The 17,697-nt window shown below is 42.1% G+C and overlaps 1 protein-coding gene across 1 annotated transcript in view; it reads right to left on the bottom strand.

Annotated features, from left to right (window-relative positions):
* The window catches only part of LOC117702781 (disks large homolog 5-like), a 75,638-nt gene extending 58,854 nt beyond the window's left edge, over positions 1-16,784 (bottom strand). The window contains 2 exon segments of the mRNA XM_076928204.1: positions 15,668-15,830; positions 16,667-16,784. Coding sequence (XP_076784319.1) covers positions 15,668-15,830; positions 16,667-16,784 — 281 coding nt within the window.
* Between the last annotated feature and the right edge of the window lie 913 nt (positions 16,785-17,697).

Raw genomic sequence — 17,697 nt, 5'->3', positions numbered from 1 at the left:
GACCCAGAATTAACTGGAGGGATCACTGGAAACCTACTGACTCCTGGGACATGTTCCATTCCAGGATCAGGTCTGGAAGAAATCTGCAGTTGTGCATTTTGCAGGTTGCCGGGTGATACTGTACTAATCCTAGATCACACTTGGAGACCAACTGCTCTGCAGCTAACATGTGCTTGGTGTCCAGACATGTAGCAGTTTCCCAGAGAACTGTTAGCACAGTCAAAGAATGAATCTGAGTTAGTGAGTGACTTTTACACCAGATTTACTCCTTCCCACCTCACCTTCCAATCTCTTCTATTAAGGACATCCTGGAGCACTCAAGTATTACGAACCAAAAGTAAAAAAAAAAATGTTTCTGTCAATAACATGAAAATTTCAGAAGGAGGAAGTAGAGGAAGTGTCAGTTGGTAATCTACTCCTCTGAAATGAAGCCGTCCTCGGAAATTACTGACTGAGATCTCAATAACAGCATCTCAGGAATTTCATGCACAGCATTCCCAGACTAGGCCGATTAGGAAATGTAAAGAAAAATAAATGCCTGTCAACATTTTCCATGATTATCCTTGTTTTGCCACACAGTGCCAAATGGTGTTTTAACTATTTAATTTTATATCGTTTTATTTTTTTGAGACAGGGTCATCATGAGCTTTGATTAGCTTAGATCTTGCTATTTATTTATTTATATATTTATTTATTGATTTATTTATTGGAGGGACATGAAAAAATACTATGATACCCACGTGGTGGTCAGATGATAACTCAGTGTGGCAGTCACATGAAGCAAGGGTGGAGAGGATTTCAAAATAAACCTGTAGCTCTGACTTCACGGACCCTTTTACAGAGTTCTGAAGACTCAACTCAGATTCAACACTGTAACTCCCAAGGTAGGTCTGGGTCTTGTTTTTAATGTGACCCTGGTTCCCAAACTGCCCCTCTTTCTGATATCAGTCTGCTTCTGCCTCCTGAGTGCTGGGATCAAACAGATTTTCTGCACTTCACTGTTCTGCATATTTTAATGTTTCTTATATAATTTTTGAATTCCCTGACTTTCATCAGAGCTTAAAAGACCTTTGAAGATTATGTTACCCTGGGCTGACACCTTGTGGTAAAATCGACTCTTGCAGCTTCTATTTCTAAGGATGGAAGAAAAATCATTAAAAGGAGGGTTAGAGAAACTGCTAGTGAGTGGGATAAGCCACACAACCACAGGGAAAAGGGTCCAGTTCTGAGCACCCAGCTTGTCCTTCAGTGTCCCCGTAGCTGGCTAGAATCTTTATAATAAAGTTGATACACCAGAAGGTTAAATAAATTAGCTCCTACAAATAAGTCTGCACACCTAAACTGCACTCAAATACTTTTATCACATTTATTTATTTATTTATTGTAGGCATGTGGATGAATGTCCCTGTACTCATGTGGAGGTCTGATGATCACTCGGTGTTGTGGTCACAAGAAGCAAGGGTTGAGAGGACCTCAAAATAAACCTGTAGCTCCAACTCCAGAGACTTCTTTCCTCTCACCATGCAGTTCTGCAGATTGAACTCAGACTCCAGAAACTTTAACTCCCACCCAAGGTGATAGGAAACATTTGCAATTCACCATCTGAGTTGTGTCTCCAACCTGAGTATTGTTTTCTATGTGTTCTAGGTCAAGGGCTTCCCAACTTGATGAATCTATGTGCATTTGAAGAATAATTTCTGGACTCCTATAGAGTGTGGGATGCCATTTTAGAGGTAAATGGAGTAACGTGGTATGAAAGCAAAAGGAGAGAAGACACTACAGAGACTGATTATAATGGGAGGGCCCAGAAAAAGAGAGGCTGAACGTGATTGTTACATTTTGTATCATGGGCTGAGTATCACATGGAGCCCATTGAGATATGTTAGTGTGGCTAAAGAATTAAAATTAAAAATAGCTAGTTGGGGTACTGCTTAGCTCCGAACACAGGTCTCCAAACCCTGACACAATCTGATTTTGTTTTTAATCACAGAGAAGTAGTTAAATGCTTTACCATAACTGAAAAACCACCCTAGCTGTAATAACACATCTCTTCCTCCCCCATCTCCCCTTCTTTCATCTCTCCCCCTCCTTCTTTCCCCTCCTTTCCTTTCTTTCTGTTCTTTTTTCTGGGGATGTGAGCCAAAGACTTCATGCAGAACTACTGATCCAGAACATGCAGGCACTAAGGAGTCTGATCAGGTTCTGCTTTCTCTCATTGCTGATGACGTCCTGGCAATAGACATGTTTGGCCTTCATTCTACTTCGGGTAGCATCTGTTCATTTCCATGCATTTCTGCTTGCTCAGGGCCTTCACATTCCTAAGAGAGGATAGATCGCTTACACACAGCAACACAGACCTCTTCTCAGCAGCTTTTCTGAGTTCTCATAGCACCTTAGCTCCCTATTTCTTGTTTTATTTTAAACACAAAACTACCTAAGTGCTAATATGCATATTTTTAAGGGTTTGCTTAGGTGTAATTGAAATGCTAAGTTCTGAACCCCAAGACCTGGTTGCTCCAAGATAAAATGATCTTCATGTACACCAGCCTTTCTTGTGTAAACCTTGCTCCCCAATTTAAAACTATTGGTTAAATAAAACTGGCAAAAGCCAATTACTGGGGGGAAAAGAGTGAGGTAAAGTGTGAGTTATCAGGCTGTGGGGGTGGGGTGTGGGTCACAGGTAGGGACCACAAGGAGAAGAGAGGATTGAGATAGGAGGAGATAGTATAAAGATACAAATAGAAAAAAGGCAGAGGAGGAAGAGGAGGAGAAGGAGAAGGAGACAAAGAAAACAGGAGGTCTCCTTTAGTCCTGATGGACCAGCAGCAGGTGTCAGACTGTGATGCCTCTCCAGGATGCCAGACTGCTGCAGCATCAAGAACCCAGAAAATTTTCAACAACAAGTATTTGGGAACTACAGTGGGGTAGTAGCCAGATCTTGGGGGTCAGTATTTACCGTTTGAATACATAGCAGTACCGGATAAAACCCCTATATATTCCTTCAGTCTATTAATAAGTACTTACTAAGAACACTGTGTTACAAGAAAACCTACAGAATCAACTAATGTGGGGTCATAGAAGCTCACAGAGACTGAACTGACAACCAGGGAGCCAGCATGGATCTGCCCTAGGCAATTCTGCATATGATATGGTTGTGTTTACTTTGATCACCTTGTGGTAATCCTAAGAGCAGGAGAGGAGGATGTCTCTATCTCTTTCTTTTGCCTTTTTTAAGGATAATTTGACTCCTACTGGGTTGTGTAGTTCCAGCCTTGATATGAGGGGAGGTGCCTAATCTTGGTGCAACTTGATGTGCCATATTTGTTTGATATGCCTGAGAGGCTTCCCTTTTTCTAAAGTGAAAAGGAGGAGGAGTAGGTGCGCCAGAAGCAGAGATAAGGGGAGGATCAGGAAGGAGAGGAAGCAGGGGCAACTGTGGTCAGGATCTAATAATCTATGAGAGAACAAATAGTTAAAGAACACTGTGTTATATGCAGTGTTGTGTTAAAACCCGTAAATCCAACCCTGTTACTTAGAGTCCTGCAAAGACATTGTACTTGGAAGATAAGTATCTGTAATCAAAGTGCAAAAAATGGAAAGAAGGAAATGGGGAAGCTATGTTTAATTTCACTCCAAGTTTGAACTTTCTATCAGCTTCATTTTGCTGCTTTGAAAGCGTTTGAAATGTGGGTATATATTCAGCATACTGATGCAAAGCCTTCTGCATCCCGTAGAGACAGTACCCAATGACTGTCTGTGTGTAAGTGTCTATAAACATATGGGGAAATAAATGCATGACTTGGAGCTATGGTTAAACACAGGACAGACTTTTGTTACAGAGAAGAGGAAATGGAGACAAATCTGCTTCTCTATCTTTTCTTCCCTTACCTTGATGGAAAGCCCTGCTGAGGCTGTGCACTGAGGAAGAACTGGGGAAAAGGCAGAGGGAGTCTTCACCATGTTCTTCCAGTAATCTAAAATGGTTTGGGAAAGAGAAAGGAGGTAGTTGGGGCAGCAGTGGACTAACAGACTCAAGGATGGGAACACAATGAGAGAGGCATTCAAGATGGAAGGAAAAGTGAACAAGCAAGGCAGGTAGTGAAGAAAAGTGAGGTAAAGCCTTGCACAGCACAAGGATGTGTAAGAATGTAATTTCAGGTCTCAGCTTGAACTTAAAATTAAAAGATTCTTAAGTTTGAGTCAAATATTAGCTGCCCCAGAGGCACATCCCAGGAAGAGCACATTCCAAAGACTCAAACAAACATTCCAGGAAAAAAAGACCCAAGATAGGAGTCTATGAGCCAGTAACAAGTAAACCTCGGTAAACAGAAGCTACTTAAGCTGACCTTCTTTGTTGTAAAAAAGATAAGGTGTAAATTTGAGTTACTTAGAAACCAGGCCTGGGAACAGAAACCAGGCCTGGGAATGGCTGTTGGAGTTTGGCCTTTATGGTTATTGTTAAGAAGTAACTGTATTCCTGCCCTCATAAATTTTGTAAAAAATAGTATATAAGCTGCCCTTAGCTTTAATTTGGGGTTCTTCTTGCCTGCATGCAAGAGAATCCTAGTATCCTGGTTATCATCTAGTCATCTTATGATTAATAAACCTCATGTTATTGCAAGGAATCCTGTCCTTGAGTGTCTCTGGGGGTGCATATTCCCTGGTTTTGTATCTTTAGAGTCCAACAGATGGTCTTTGAGCAGAAACCCAAAATTCTATGATTTTGTTGAATATGTTTTCTGTGCCATTGAACTTGTAATCTTCACCCTCTTCTATTTCTATTATTCTAATATTTTTGATCTTTTCATTGTGTCCTGAATTTCCTGAATGTTTTGGGTTACAGGTATTTTACACTTTGTATTTTCTTTGACTGACTTCTCAATATCATCTGTGGTATCTCCTATGCCTGAGATTTTCGTTTCTATCTCTTGTATTCTGTTGGTGTTGCTTGCATCTTTAGCTCCTGATCTCTGTTGTAGGTTGTCCATCCACAGGGTTGCCTACATCTGTGATTTGTCTCGGGTTCTTTTGCTCTTGTGTTTTCTTGTTTTTTTTTTTTTTAATGTATTTACATTTCAAAATGTTATCGCCCTCCACAGTTTCTCCTCCATAACACACTTTTATACCACCTCCCTATGTCTTTATGCAGGTGCTGCCTCACCCACGCACCCATTCCTGCCTCAGCAGCCTAGCATTTCCCTACCCTGCACATGGAGCTTCCACTGGACCAACCTCAGCTGCTCCTTTCCTAAAAAGGGTCTCTCAGAGACTGGAGATCCTGTGGTTTACAACCAAGGGTATAGATCACAACACCCAAAGAATGATCCCATTATATAATTGCCATGATGGCAAACACTTAATGAAAATACACATATGGTCACAACTTATCTTTGATGACCCTTATTGTACTTCATCTTACCTTAGCTTCTGTAAGTACTTTTTATTAACACATTAAACAGAGAAATTATCCTCTCATTAGTCATGATACATTTGTCCTACTCTGACATTTGATACTGGGTCTGAAGAACACAGTGAATAACCTTTACCTGTGTTGAAAAACACAAGATTTCTGGGAGCATTGTTTTTTAAAAATTAGTATCTAGATTGTGTCCCAAGGGAAAAGAACTCCAATATCTGAAGCGATCATGCTAATTCCCCACACTACACAGCAATCTATTCTTCCCAGAAAAATCCAGTTCTTCTTCTTCCATTTCATCCCAGGGTCAAACCTATGAAAGTACCCTTAGAAAACACTATGGCCCTCTTATAGATTGATTTGATTGATTCAAGAGTTGAAGCCTCAGTCTCCTAAATCTGTGACCTTGTTTAGTAATAGACTGTATGGTGGTTTGAATAAGAATGGACACCATAGGTTCATATGCTTGAATGATTAGTCACTGGAGAGTGGCACTATTTGAAAAGGATTAGGAGGTGTGTCCTTCTAGAAGATGGACTTTGAGGTTTCAAAATCTCATGCTAGGCCCAGTTGTATACCTGCCTCTACGCCTACAGCTCAGAATGTAGCTCTCTACCAGTGCTCCAGTGTCTGGCAACATATTGACAAACTATCCACCAAGAGGATAATGTCCTAAACTCCTGAAACTGTAATTGAGCCCTAGATGAAATGCTTTCTTTCACAAGAGCTGCCTTGGCTATGCACAGCACTCGAATATTATCAAGGACAGACAAATTAGAGACATAACAATGCGAGATGGGGTCTTACAAGGGTCAGATAGATCTGTGCTTTAGTCACCATTTTCCTTTTTGAAACCAAATTCCAGACAAAAAGCAAGTTAGGACAAGTCTTATATTGGTTCACTATTGGGTCATCATGTTGTGGAAGATGTGATGACAGGCATGTAAAGCTGCTTGCTCATTTCTTAGCCAATTAGGAGAAGGGATAAATGGAATTCCAGCACACAGCTAACTTTCTAGCTTTCTCCCTGTCTCCTTCTGAATTGTGTTTTTAATTAAAATATATCTATAACATTCCCTCCTCTTCACTTCAACTACACCTGTGTGTCCTACTCACTATCAACTACACAGTCACTTTTTTTAAAATTACACTTGTTATACACACTAGAATAAATATATAAGTGAAGCCTGATAAGTCCATGTATTTGTTGTCTACTTGTTGATGTTTTGTTATTCTATTAGATATGTCTATTGTGTAATAGATAACCAGTAAGAGGGCTCATGCTGGGGAACACTAATTCTATCTCTCTCACCTGCTGTTAATTGCCCATAGCTCTTTATTTAGATCTGTAACCATGTGAGACTACTCCATCCATGTTGGCATGTCAGCAGATGTCATCATTGTTCAGGTCTCATTTGAGCAGTCATATTGTTGTGATGTTATGGATGTGGCTTCCCTGTGATGTCAAGAAGACAAAGTCTCAAAGAAGACTTGCTAGTCCTCAGACTCTTACAACCTTTCTGCCCCCACTTCTGAGATGGCCCCACAGCCTAATGTATAGGGATTGTGTTGTACATGTATCAAATGGTGCTGGGCAGCCTACAGTCAGTGGTTACCTGCATTTTGATGAGCATGGTCTTTGTCTGCTGCAATAAGAAGCTTCTTTAATAAAGGGTGAGAGCCTTACTTATCCCTGGATAGAAGGATAAGTACTCAGAATATAGTTTGGATTTGTGCTGGTTTAGGAAAGCGGCAGTAGCATGTTCCCCAAGACCCATGTCCTGACTACTCACAAACAGTTGGCTAGGTTGCCAGTTGTCATTTCCCTCCTGTTGAGCACTCCTTGAGTTCAATTACACAGTTGTTGGTTACCACCAAGATAGAAGTACCACTTTTACAACTTTGAAGAGAACTTGCCATGTTGTGGTTCACTGGCTTTGTAGGTAGAAGTATTGACTGCTTTCCTGTCTTTACAGCTTGCATTTCATCCAGTGGTTGTGTGAAAACTACTCAGAGTGGAAGCTCTGGGTCAGAACTTGCTTGAATTCTTTAAGTCTTATGTTAAAATCTGTAGTATCTTCAGCAATGGGGACTTACCTTCAGATCCTGGGAGGCAACCAAAGACAACATCTGCTATTCAGTTTCTGACTACCTACCCATAGTGTCCTGATCAGCCTACAACTGATCATAATTAGTGGATCTAGAGATGAGAAGCAAGGTAGATGGCAAGAACAAAAGAGATGTCAGGCTGCATTGAGAGTGTTAAAACAGACTCTAGGGGGGCAGCTTCAGTGAGACAGCGCATTTAAGGGGAGATCAATGGCTATTTAAACCTTTGGAGGGTGAGTAAAAGCTTTCAGGTTAAGTGTATATCATTGGCTGGGGCCAGTGTGCTGAAGATGCCTCATTAGTACAAGGAGGAATTCCAGGTGATGCTAGACATGACCTTATAAGGTAAAGGGAAGTTTACCCTGGCTATTTAGCTATATGATCTCCTATGGTGGGCAAATGTGAGGGCACGGATCTACATGCACTGCGACAATTAGGCTTGGTCATTTTCAGAATATTAATCTTACCAATCTGTGGTTCTGTGACATCTTTCTACCCTCTAGTGTCATCTTCAATTTCTTCAGTGTTTTATACTTTAGATGTCTTTTATGTACTTGGTTAGGTTTACTCCAAAATATCATTTGCTTTTGTAGGCTGTTGTGAATCCAATTATTTCCTTGATTTCTTTCTCAGGGTATAGTTATCATTGTTAAATATGCTGGCTAGTTTATGATCAACTTGACATTAGCTAAAATCAATTGGAAAAAGAGAGACCCTCAACTGAGAAAATGCCTCCGTAAAGGTGGCCTATATGCAACTTTATTGGACAATTTCCTGATTAATTATTGTTAGGAGTGGGTCCAGCCCACTGTGGGTGTTGCCAACTGAAGGCCTGGTTCTGAATATTATAAGAAAGTAGGTTCCATAAGGAGTAAGCCAGTGAGCAATGTTTCTCCACGGGTTCTATTTCAGTTTCTGCCTCCATGTTTCTGCCTATGTTTAGACCATAGTCTTCCTAGTGACTTCTAGGCAAATGAGTGTTGTTACAGAAGCAGAACCTAAACATAACAAATGGATCATGAAAATACATTAAATTTATTCAATACCAACTTAAAATGGGGGAGTCAATATATATATAGTATATGAAATTAGTAAAACAACAAATTAATAACATAACAAAAAATAAAAAAACAACAAAACTTCAAAACAAAACAAAGAAACCATATACTCAAAGCAATCAAAATTCTAACCAAATAAAAAAAACATTATAATTAAACTAAAAACCATTCTTTAGCTGCAGATTTTACAGCACAGACCTACAGCCTGTTACTGGCCTTGGACATATTGTCCAAAGACTGCCTACGATGGTAATAATCTCTTCAACATGTGTTCTCCTTGTGAAGAGTTGCGTCTCAGGGAAATCTTGACCTGGTCTGCCTGTTTGAGCTTCAGGAGGATTATTTCAGACCTAGGGGAGGAAGAGACAAAGGCCTGTTGAGGACTTGCGATGTCAGCTATCCAGGAACCACCAGCTTTATTGAGCAATACAATCCAGTATGATCTTTCAGCTAAGGTCATTCCCAGTATCCCCAAAGGAGAAGAGCCACAGAGCACCTGGGCCTGGGATTTTTCTCAGATTTAAAAAATGGGTTGAAAGTGAACAGTGAACTACACACTGTGCTGGAGTTAAAATAAAACACCACATTTCTCCAATGGTCCATATATATTATACTGAAAAATAACTGTGTAGCAATGTCTGAATCAAACACTATACAGAGGCCTTCTAGGGAACCTAGCCACCATTGAAGTGAAGGCTCTTATTATATCTGGAGTGCAGGAACCTGCCTGGTTCTACTTGTGAACCCCTCCATCTGTGAATCCCCAGAGAAACCATCTCACAGGAAATCCATGCTCACTGAAGACATACTATAATCAGCAAGAGTGTGCTGCATGCAAATCTTCCCAAGGGAAAGCCTTGAACTTTAAAACAAATATTCATGAAGGAAAAAGGATACCCCTGCTATATTTATAGTTCCTGTGGTATTATTTGTGGGGTGACTTAAGGGACAACAGGCTCAGGTCATACCAGAGAGCTCAGAAGGGAAGAAAGAGTCCACAATCGACACAAACTCTGTGGATCACAAGAATGATCATGGACAGGAGTTCTTTTAAACTAGATCAGAACAATATTCTGAGCTGCTCCTAGGTGACTGAGGGAGAGAATCATGTGGAAGGCCTGAGACCCAAAAATACAGTTATACAGGTATAGGAAGTCTTCTTGGCTCCTGCTATCCCATCCTAGTACCTCATATCTCAGAGAGAGCAAAATGATCCTGCATTGTTTGAGCCCAGCAATGGACACACACACACACACACACACACACACACACTAACACATACATAGACACACACACAATCACACCCAAAGACAGACACACACATTCCTGAACACACAAGCACATGTTCATACATACAGTTGCAGGAACATTTTGACTTTCCCTGTTCATGTTAATATAAGAGATCATCAAGGACACTATAAAGCCATAAGAAATAAACACTTGAATTGAAAAATCCTGGAGACATATCTCAGCGGTTAGGAGCACTGATTTGTCTTCTGCAAGTCCTCAGTTCAATTCCCCAAAACCGCAAGGTAGCCTACAAACCATCTTAGTAAAATCAGATGCCCTCTTCTGGTGTGTCTGATGAGAGAGACAGTGTACTCACAAACATAATCTGATTAATTTAAAAAAAAGAAAGAAAAAAAGAAAAAAAAAAACCTTGAATGGGACATGAACATGGTAGTCATAGCCTATAGACAGCTCAATAAAATAAATGCTTTTCCCTAATAAACAAAGGATAGAAATATGGAGTTTTGCCCTGGTATGAAAGCCTGCTTAGGAAGTTCCCAAGGCTGTGCACAGTAGGCTTGGTTCCCAGCAAAGGCACATGGGATCAGGGTGGACAAGCTAGTTCCTGCCTCTAGCTCCCTGTTTCTCAGGGACTCTAAAGTTAGCAGCATCTTCCAATAGGCCCTCCATTTTCCACAGCCTGTGTGGCTTTGTAACCAGAGCTATGAGCCTAGACAACTAGGAAATCTCTGTAACCAGGATGCAAAGTGAGACCTTTTTTCAGTTAAGGAGATTCTGTCAGGGATATTTTGTGGAAAATACATCTGACTACTTCAAGACCAAAAGGTGGTATGTATGATCACCCTAGGCAATAGTTCATGGAAGGGCTGTACTACAGTATACTTGTTCACTCCTTGACTGAAGAACATCTGGATAGTTTCTACTTCAGGGCAGCTCTGTGGAGTACCACTACAGCCATGATTTGCCCTAATTTCTCTGTGGACACCTACTTCTTGTTCTGGAGTGGCTGTGTCAATGGGGAGTACAGAAACTGTACAGTTTCTGAAGAGTTGAACATGGCTTCTCACAGGGCTGCCCCATTTTATATCATCAGCCATGTCTGAAGTTCCTCTTTTCTTCCAGCCCTCCTTGAGGATGATTTTAACTCAAACCAAATCACTTTTGAATGACAGCCTTTACAGAGTGCTACAGACAGAACACAGGGTGAGTGCTCTGGACTACCAGGAGCCTAAGGGGCTGTCTGAGGCAGCCCTGTTCTAGCACCTCATCATAGGTATGGGCCTTCTTCTTGCTGCAGATGCAACACCAAGCAACTCAGTGTTTCACAGAGTTATACCCAGGACAAACTCCAAGGCCAAAGATAACTGAGTCAAGCTTAGGCAAAGTTGGAAAAAATGGTAGGCAGGAGGTAATGAGGAAAACAAACTAGGATGCTGAGAAGATGCAATGAGCCACCTGACCTTCCAGCAGGCAGTCACTATCCACCAAGAGCAGAGAGGTGGACACAGACCCTTAAGCAGCTTTGTTGACTCTCAGGCCCATGGATTTGACACAGCAGCCTCCTACTCACCTCCATGTACTAAAGTGCTTTTTTTTCTTATAAATGATTTCAATATGGGAAATAGATTTCCCTCTATAACCAGTTTCAATAGTGATAAATATATTTCCCACTACCAATGATTGACAATCTGACTTTAAACCACTATTTGTCTCTTGTTCTAATGAGCTAGGTGTAGCAGCATGATGAGCTGCTGCTCTGTTTCATGTTTCCTTGATGCAAAGTGAACTGACACTGACACTGTGGTGAGCCCCACACTCCCATCTTAGAACAAGAGGCTGGTGTTCAGGTCCATAAGTTTCCTTTGAAAAGGACCACCTTGGGGCCACCTTTTGTCTCATGTGTGCAGCCAGCTGTTGCTGAGCACCCCTTTGTGCCCCATATCCTGCTGTGGTTACAGGAGTTACATGTCTGCTTTGTGGTTGTTCCTCACATGGGTGGGCCTCCAAACCCCAGGCTAGGAAATTGTAATGAATGAAGGAAGGACTGGGAAGTAGAAACTGAAGTCATATGGTAAGATTTCAGAAGGGTGGGCTGGGCTAAATGTGAAATTATTGACTTTTAAGTGTTGGCAACATGGGTTCTGTTTGTTTGATAAAGGGTTGAATAACTCAACAGTGGGTTATGTGGAGCCTAGGTGTTTTGGGTAAGACCCATCCTGGCAAACAAACGCTCTCCTCCTTTCCCTGCTGATTTCAACTGAATGACAAGAAAGATCATAAGAAAGCACAGTGGGCCAATTGTGTATCTGACACGTGGAGCAGACAGCATTAGCTTCTTCTAAGTTAAGAAATTGTTTTCTTACAACAGCAACAAGAAAACTCAAAACAATGAAACATATAAACATGTTCTTCCTCTCTGTGAGTTATGTAACCTTGTAGCAGTTACTTGAGACAAAGCAATTCGAGGAGCTCTGCCTGGGAGGTGACAGAAGATTCAAAGATGCTGGTCAGACAGCTTAACCAAAACAGACTGATCAAAACCACATGTAATTAACTGGCCTCTCAACAGGCACATCTATATACATATTGTCACAGACATGCATATGACTCCCCCCTACCCCCACACACATACCAGAAATCATAAGTTAGCAGGAAACAGTAAGGAGACCAAAATGCAGGAAGAACCACTGAATGTATACTGTGAATATCTGATGTTTCATGTGAGACCCAGGACTCTGTAATCCATCCCGTGTGGACTAAAAAAAATTAGTAACTTCTGCAGACTAGGTTGAGAGAGTTTGAGAAATCTTTTTCTTGAAGCCTCACATCTCTCACCCCAACCCTCAGCCTGAGAGAAGTCTTTCAAACATCGCTGTTCATCCAGTCAGCTGCTGAATACAAGCTACAGGAAAGAACTCTAGCAACAATGACAGAAACCAGGACTGATGGATGAGCTATCTGTCAGGCTCTGTCAGTATGAACCAAGGTCTAGACTTAGGAGTTAGGAGTTAGGAGACCGTCATGCAATGCAGGGTTGAGGAAGAGAAAAGACACAAGACCTCTACCCCCACCTTTTTTTCTTAAATAATTTTTGTTAGATATTTTATTACATTTCAGATGTTATCCCCTTTCTTCATCTTCCCCACCCAGATACCCCCTATCCCATCCCCCTCCTCCTACTTCAATGAGGATGTACCACCACTGAGCCAGCCATACACCTACATGCACTTGAATTCTCCCACACTGGGGCATCTAGCCTTCATGGGACCAAGGACCTTCTCTCCCACCTATGTCTGAAAAGGCCATCATCCCCTACATATGCAGCTGGAGCCATGGGTCCAAAGCAAACTAGCTACAGGCCCTGACTTCATCACTCAATGTTCTGTGCTACTGCAAAGGAGGGAGCCACATAAAACCCCTCTAGTACAATGGCATGTAGGTGTGTAATGTGTGTTCACCCCATCTGTCTTAATGAACTTCTGCTTGTAGTTGATCAGGAGTGTGTGCTTGCCAATCATCCAGTTTTTGAGAGAGCCTAACTCCACAGAAAGTCTTGTAAATGATCACAGAACAACTGGATAAGAATTAGGAGAGTGCCTGGACAAGGTGGAGGATGGTTATCTGGGCTTGACATTGTTTATGGTTAGACATGAGGGCAACCTGCTCCTAAGCATCCTCCATGCATCTTACCTGTTGGATATGCTTGGAAAATTTGTCATAGATCTTCATGCTGGCCTCCACACATAGCCTCCTTGTTTCCTTAGAACACACTTCCAGTATAATCTGCTCCTTAAGCAGCTGCCTGTTTTCATTCCAGAGCATTTTTACTTCACTCTTCATATGAAGAGATTCTGTCAGGAGGTGACAGTTCCTGATGCTGAACCACAAAGAAGAAATGGTGATTATTCCCAGGCACCATCCATCTTCCTCCCACTTCTCCAAGTACCATTTCTTCTCATCATGGGCCCTGATCCCCAGACAGCCCCAGACTACAGACCAGAGTAGCCATGGGACCTCACATATAGGAAGGTGAAATCCAGAAGAAAGCAACATTCCAAAAGACTGAAGGTACTTCTGAAATCCCTGACACCAACAGGGACTCATGTATCTCCCAGAAGAGGACATGGGACCCATGATTGCATATATGGCTTTGGTATTAGAGAACCACCTCTAGGTAGAGACAGGGCAAAGGTTCTCTAGGAGAAGAGAGAAGACCCAACAGGTACACATCATTCTATGTGTCTCATGCAAACCAGATCTGTAAATGTGTTTTCAGTGCCCCAGAGACTCAAGGTTGATTGATGTCTCCATCAAGGTGCACACCTTTTCTATTTAGAGGATACTGACTTGGGAAGGAAAATGATTGGAGGGGCTCACAGACTCATCACACTTGATCAAAATGATTTTAAAAGATCACAATCCTAGAGCCTTTCTTTGAGGGAGGAAGCTTCCTGTTGAGAGGCAAACAGTATAGAACCAGAGTCCTCACTTTGTTTTAAAGACAATGATGGGCAGACACATTCTGTGCCTAGTGCTGGGGAAACAACAGTGTTAGTCACTCACCTGTAAAGTTGATTATTTTTAGTCAACTCCTGGCACTTATACAAGGCCTCACTGATCTGCTTCGGAATGTTTTTGAGATCGCGAGTCACCTGGTACATGTTGCATCTCCAGCATGATCGTCTCAAAGTTGAACCTGTGGAAGGGTGTGGCCCAAGGAGCAAATAATCCCTGAACTAAGGATTCAAGGATTACATCAATTCAAGTTGAATCGTGAACTACCTCAGCCCATATATACCACAACCTAATGCCTTTGTACTGGGTCCTCTTGGTGCTTATTAAACTTGTTACACTTGATCTGGGCACAGTAGAGCTAGGGAACTAAAAAATGGGAGCTGACCTGCTTTGGCTCCATGAGGGGTCTTGAAGGAATAGATTAAGTCTCCAAGAACTTTCCAGGAGCCTATGCCACAGTCCTGAGTCCAAATTAATCCTGTGATGACACTTTTTCACCTTGTAGACAAGGTTTTCTCAATCCTTGGTTCTATCACTACATAAATTCCACACTTCAGTATTTACAGGGAAAAGGTTTTACTGCCTATATCCGGATTTTCTAATGCCCATCAGAGGTGCACACAGAGATCATGTGCTGTGATGCTACAAGTGACCCTCCATGGCCTCATCACTATCATTACCTAAAAAGTCAGTCAGGTAAAGTCTCCAGCCCCATCACACTACACAGACTCCCTGGATCTTAAGTGGAATACACACACACAGACATACGTACACACACATACACACACACATACACAAATACACTATCACAATGTCAAGTACATACAGTGATGTGACATTATCTCAGTGTAAACTGAACAGAATTTGAGAAAAGCAGTGATGACTTGTGAGAAATACACTCACACTGAGGGGCAGCATATAGAACCAGGTCCTCCCAGTTGTTAACAGGACGAAACGAACCCAAAGCAGCTCCAGAAAATTACAAAAACGATTCACCATAAACACACAGCAGCTAGCATCTCCCACAAAGCAATACCAGTCCAGGCATCTTAAAATGCATGATAAGAGCTCACACACTAATACTGCTATTTCCTGAATGATTCATGCCACAGGCTATAGTTTTCTTTTGGAGGAATCAAAGAGCTTGTGACCCCATCTCACTCCTGTCTGAACTTCATGTTCTGTGTTGAATATCCAATAGCAAAATACATTTTGACATGAGGACAGCCTGGAGTTGTAGCCTCCTGTGATATGTGGAAATCTAGGGTAAACAGAGTGGGCCCAAGATAGTCAACTGAGAACTGGGCATAATGATTACCTGTTGTTCAAATCCTTGACATTATAATGTGCCAGGATTCCCCGGAGTTCGTCTCTCTCATTACTCATTCTTTCGAGGTCCCTTTTGAGCTTCTCCAACCTCTTCACTCTCTGCTCCTGCTCACTGATGGTGTAGGCTTGGGAGGACTCTTTCCCAACAGACCCTTCAGGTAGAGAAACACAAGGAAACTTGTAGGGAAAATACGAGAGGAAAAGGAGAAACCATACTTACTCCCACAGAGAAGCCTGAGGAAGAGGGAATTCTAGAGACACAGTGAATTCCTGAAAGAGCAGGAAAGCTATCTTCAAGCTGGACTCCACACCTATGTCCCTGCTCCCAACCACCATCACTAAACATACGGCTCAGTCCCTACTGCAGTCCCACTAACCCTGAAGTGCTTAAGCTTTCCCAGTCAAGAAGAAATTGAGGGCATTGTCAGTTTATATCTGAAGATGTAGTCTGTACTGCTTAGCACAAAAAAAAAAAAAAATGACCATAAACACCAGCATGAAACATCTCCCACAAGCCAACACCTATCCTTGCTTCTTAAATGCATGATAAGATACCACACACTACTACACTTATCCCAGACTGTAATTCAGCCCACATCATGTGTGTTCCAGACCAAAGTCTCTGAGACCTTGATACTTGACAAGGGGATTATCCCTCTCTGTTCTTGGCATCACATATTCATGTAACCTACAGGAATCTATTGAGGATGAAATGCTTCAGCACTCTATCCTGAGAGCAAGGCTTTGTTATTCTCAGAGAACTTTCTCCTGGCATCCTTTGCCACTCAGCAGGAAATTCATATCTCTCAGAAAGCAACTGAAGGCTTGTCAATTCCTGGATCTCTGCGAAAGTAATCATCAGAAATTCTGGACTCTGGGTCTGCCATTGAGAAATGTTGAGGCTCCAGATGCTAAGCCCTTCTCCAGTAAGGACCTGCTCAAGGTCCCCTACTCCAGGAAGCTTCCCCATGCACTGCCCAGGACTCACTGTGTCTTCCCCAGTGCCATCTCCTTCTTCCTGCTTTACAGAATGCCTTCTGCCTAGGTCTGGTCTCTGGTTGTATTGTACTGTCCCGACGAAACAGCCTGAGCAGCATGGACAACATGACTGCTTGTGAACCCAGAGGCTCTGAAGGAATACCCCACAGGCAGTTGGTGTCACCACAACACTGGTGACATCACAGAAGATTCTCGGGTTCTCCTGGATACAAGAGATTGTCCAGGGAAGTGACTACTGATGATGTCACTGGAAACTGCCATGGCCTACCTGCTGACCAGCTTGCCCCGCATTGACCAGTTTCTGAGGTGCCCTTTCCTGGAGTCTCTCTTTTGACTCAGGGGATACACCTTGGCAACTTTCCCTTCAAAGCTAGAGATTTCTCTCTGCTTCATTACAAGGCAAGTACTTTGGACGGGAGAGTTGGTTAGGGCCTTGGCATGAGCAGCTCATCTTTGTTAGTACCTAAAGGTCTAGGGTCCTTGCTTGAGGGAGATTCTTCTCCATGATAAATCTACACTTAGGCACCATACATGTACCACAGTCCAGTTCCCCAGGGTGTCCTGGTTCCCAAATGCAACAATGGTTCTCCTGCACCTTTAATTGTATGCAAGTTGGATTATATCTAATTATTGTGCACATGCCTTGAGAGGAGACACTTGTTTCAATATATTCAGACATGTGTTTCCACAATCTCATTTTTGCAATGTAAACTCCCTTGTTCATGGCAATATAGGAAGGAGTTCAGGTCCAAGGGAATATCCAATTGTAAAATTTATGTCTCTTCTTCAGAAGATAAAACCCCACTTTCTCCCTTTCTCCATTACAACCAGACATAGTAGGCATCTTGAGCAAAGGTCAACAGGGACATTGGATTGCTGCTCTGTAGTTCCATTAGCCATCACTTCTCCAATATCTACCTTTCTGAGTTCCAGTGAGAACTCAAGAGTTCACTGAGATCCAGTGAAACCTCCATTTAAATGTGTCCAGTAGTTCAGGAAGGACTGTGTTTGGCACTGTCA

Source organism: Arvicanthis niloticus, chromosome 2, assembly GCF_011762505.2.
Source record: "Arvicanthis niloticus isolate mArvNil1 chromosome 2, mArvNil1.pat.X, whole genome shotgun sequence".
Taxonomy (NCBI): domain Eukaryota; kingdom Metazoa; phylum Chordata; class Mammalia; order Rodentia; family Muridae; genus Arvicanthis; species Arvicanthis niloticus.
This window is presented reverse-complemented; position numbering and strand designations above follow the sequence as displayed.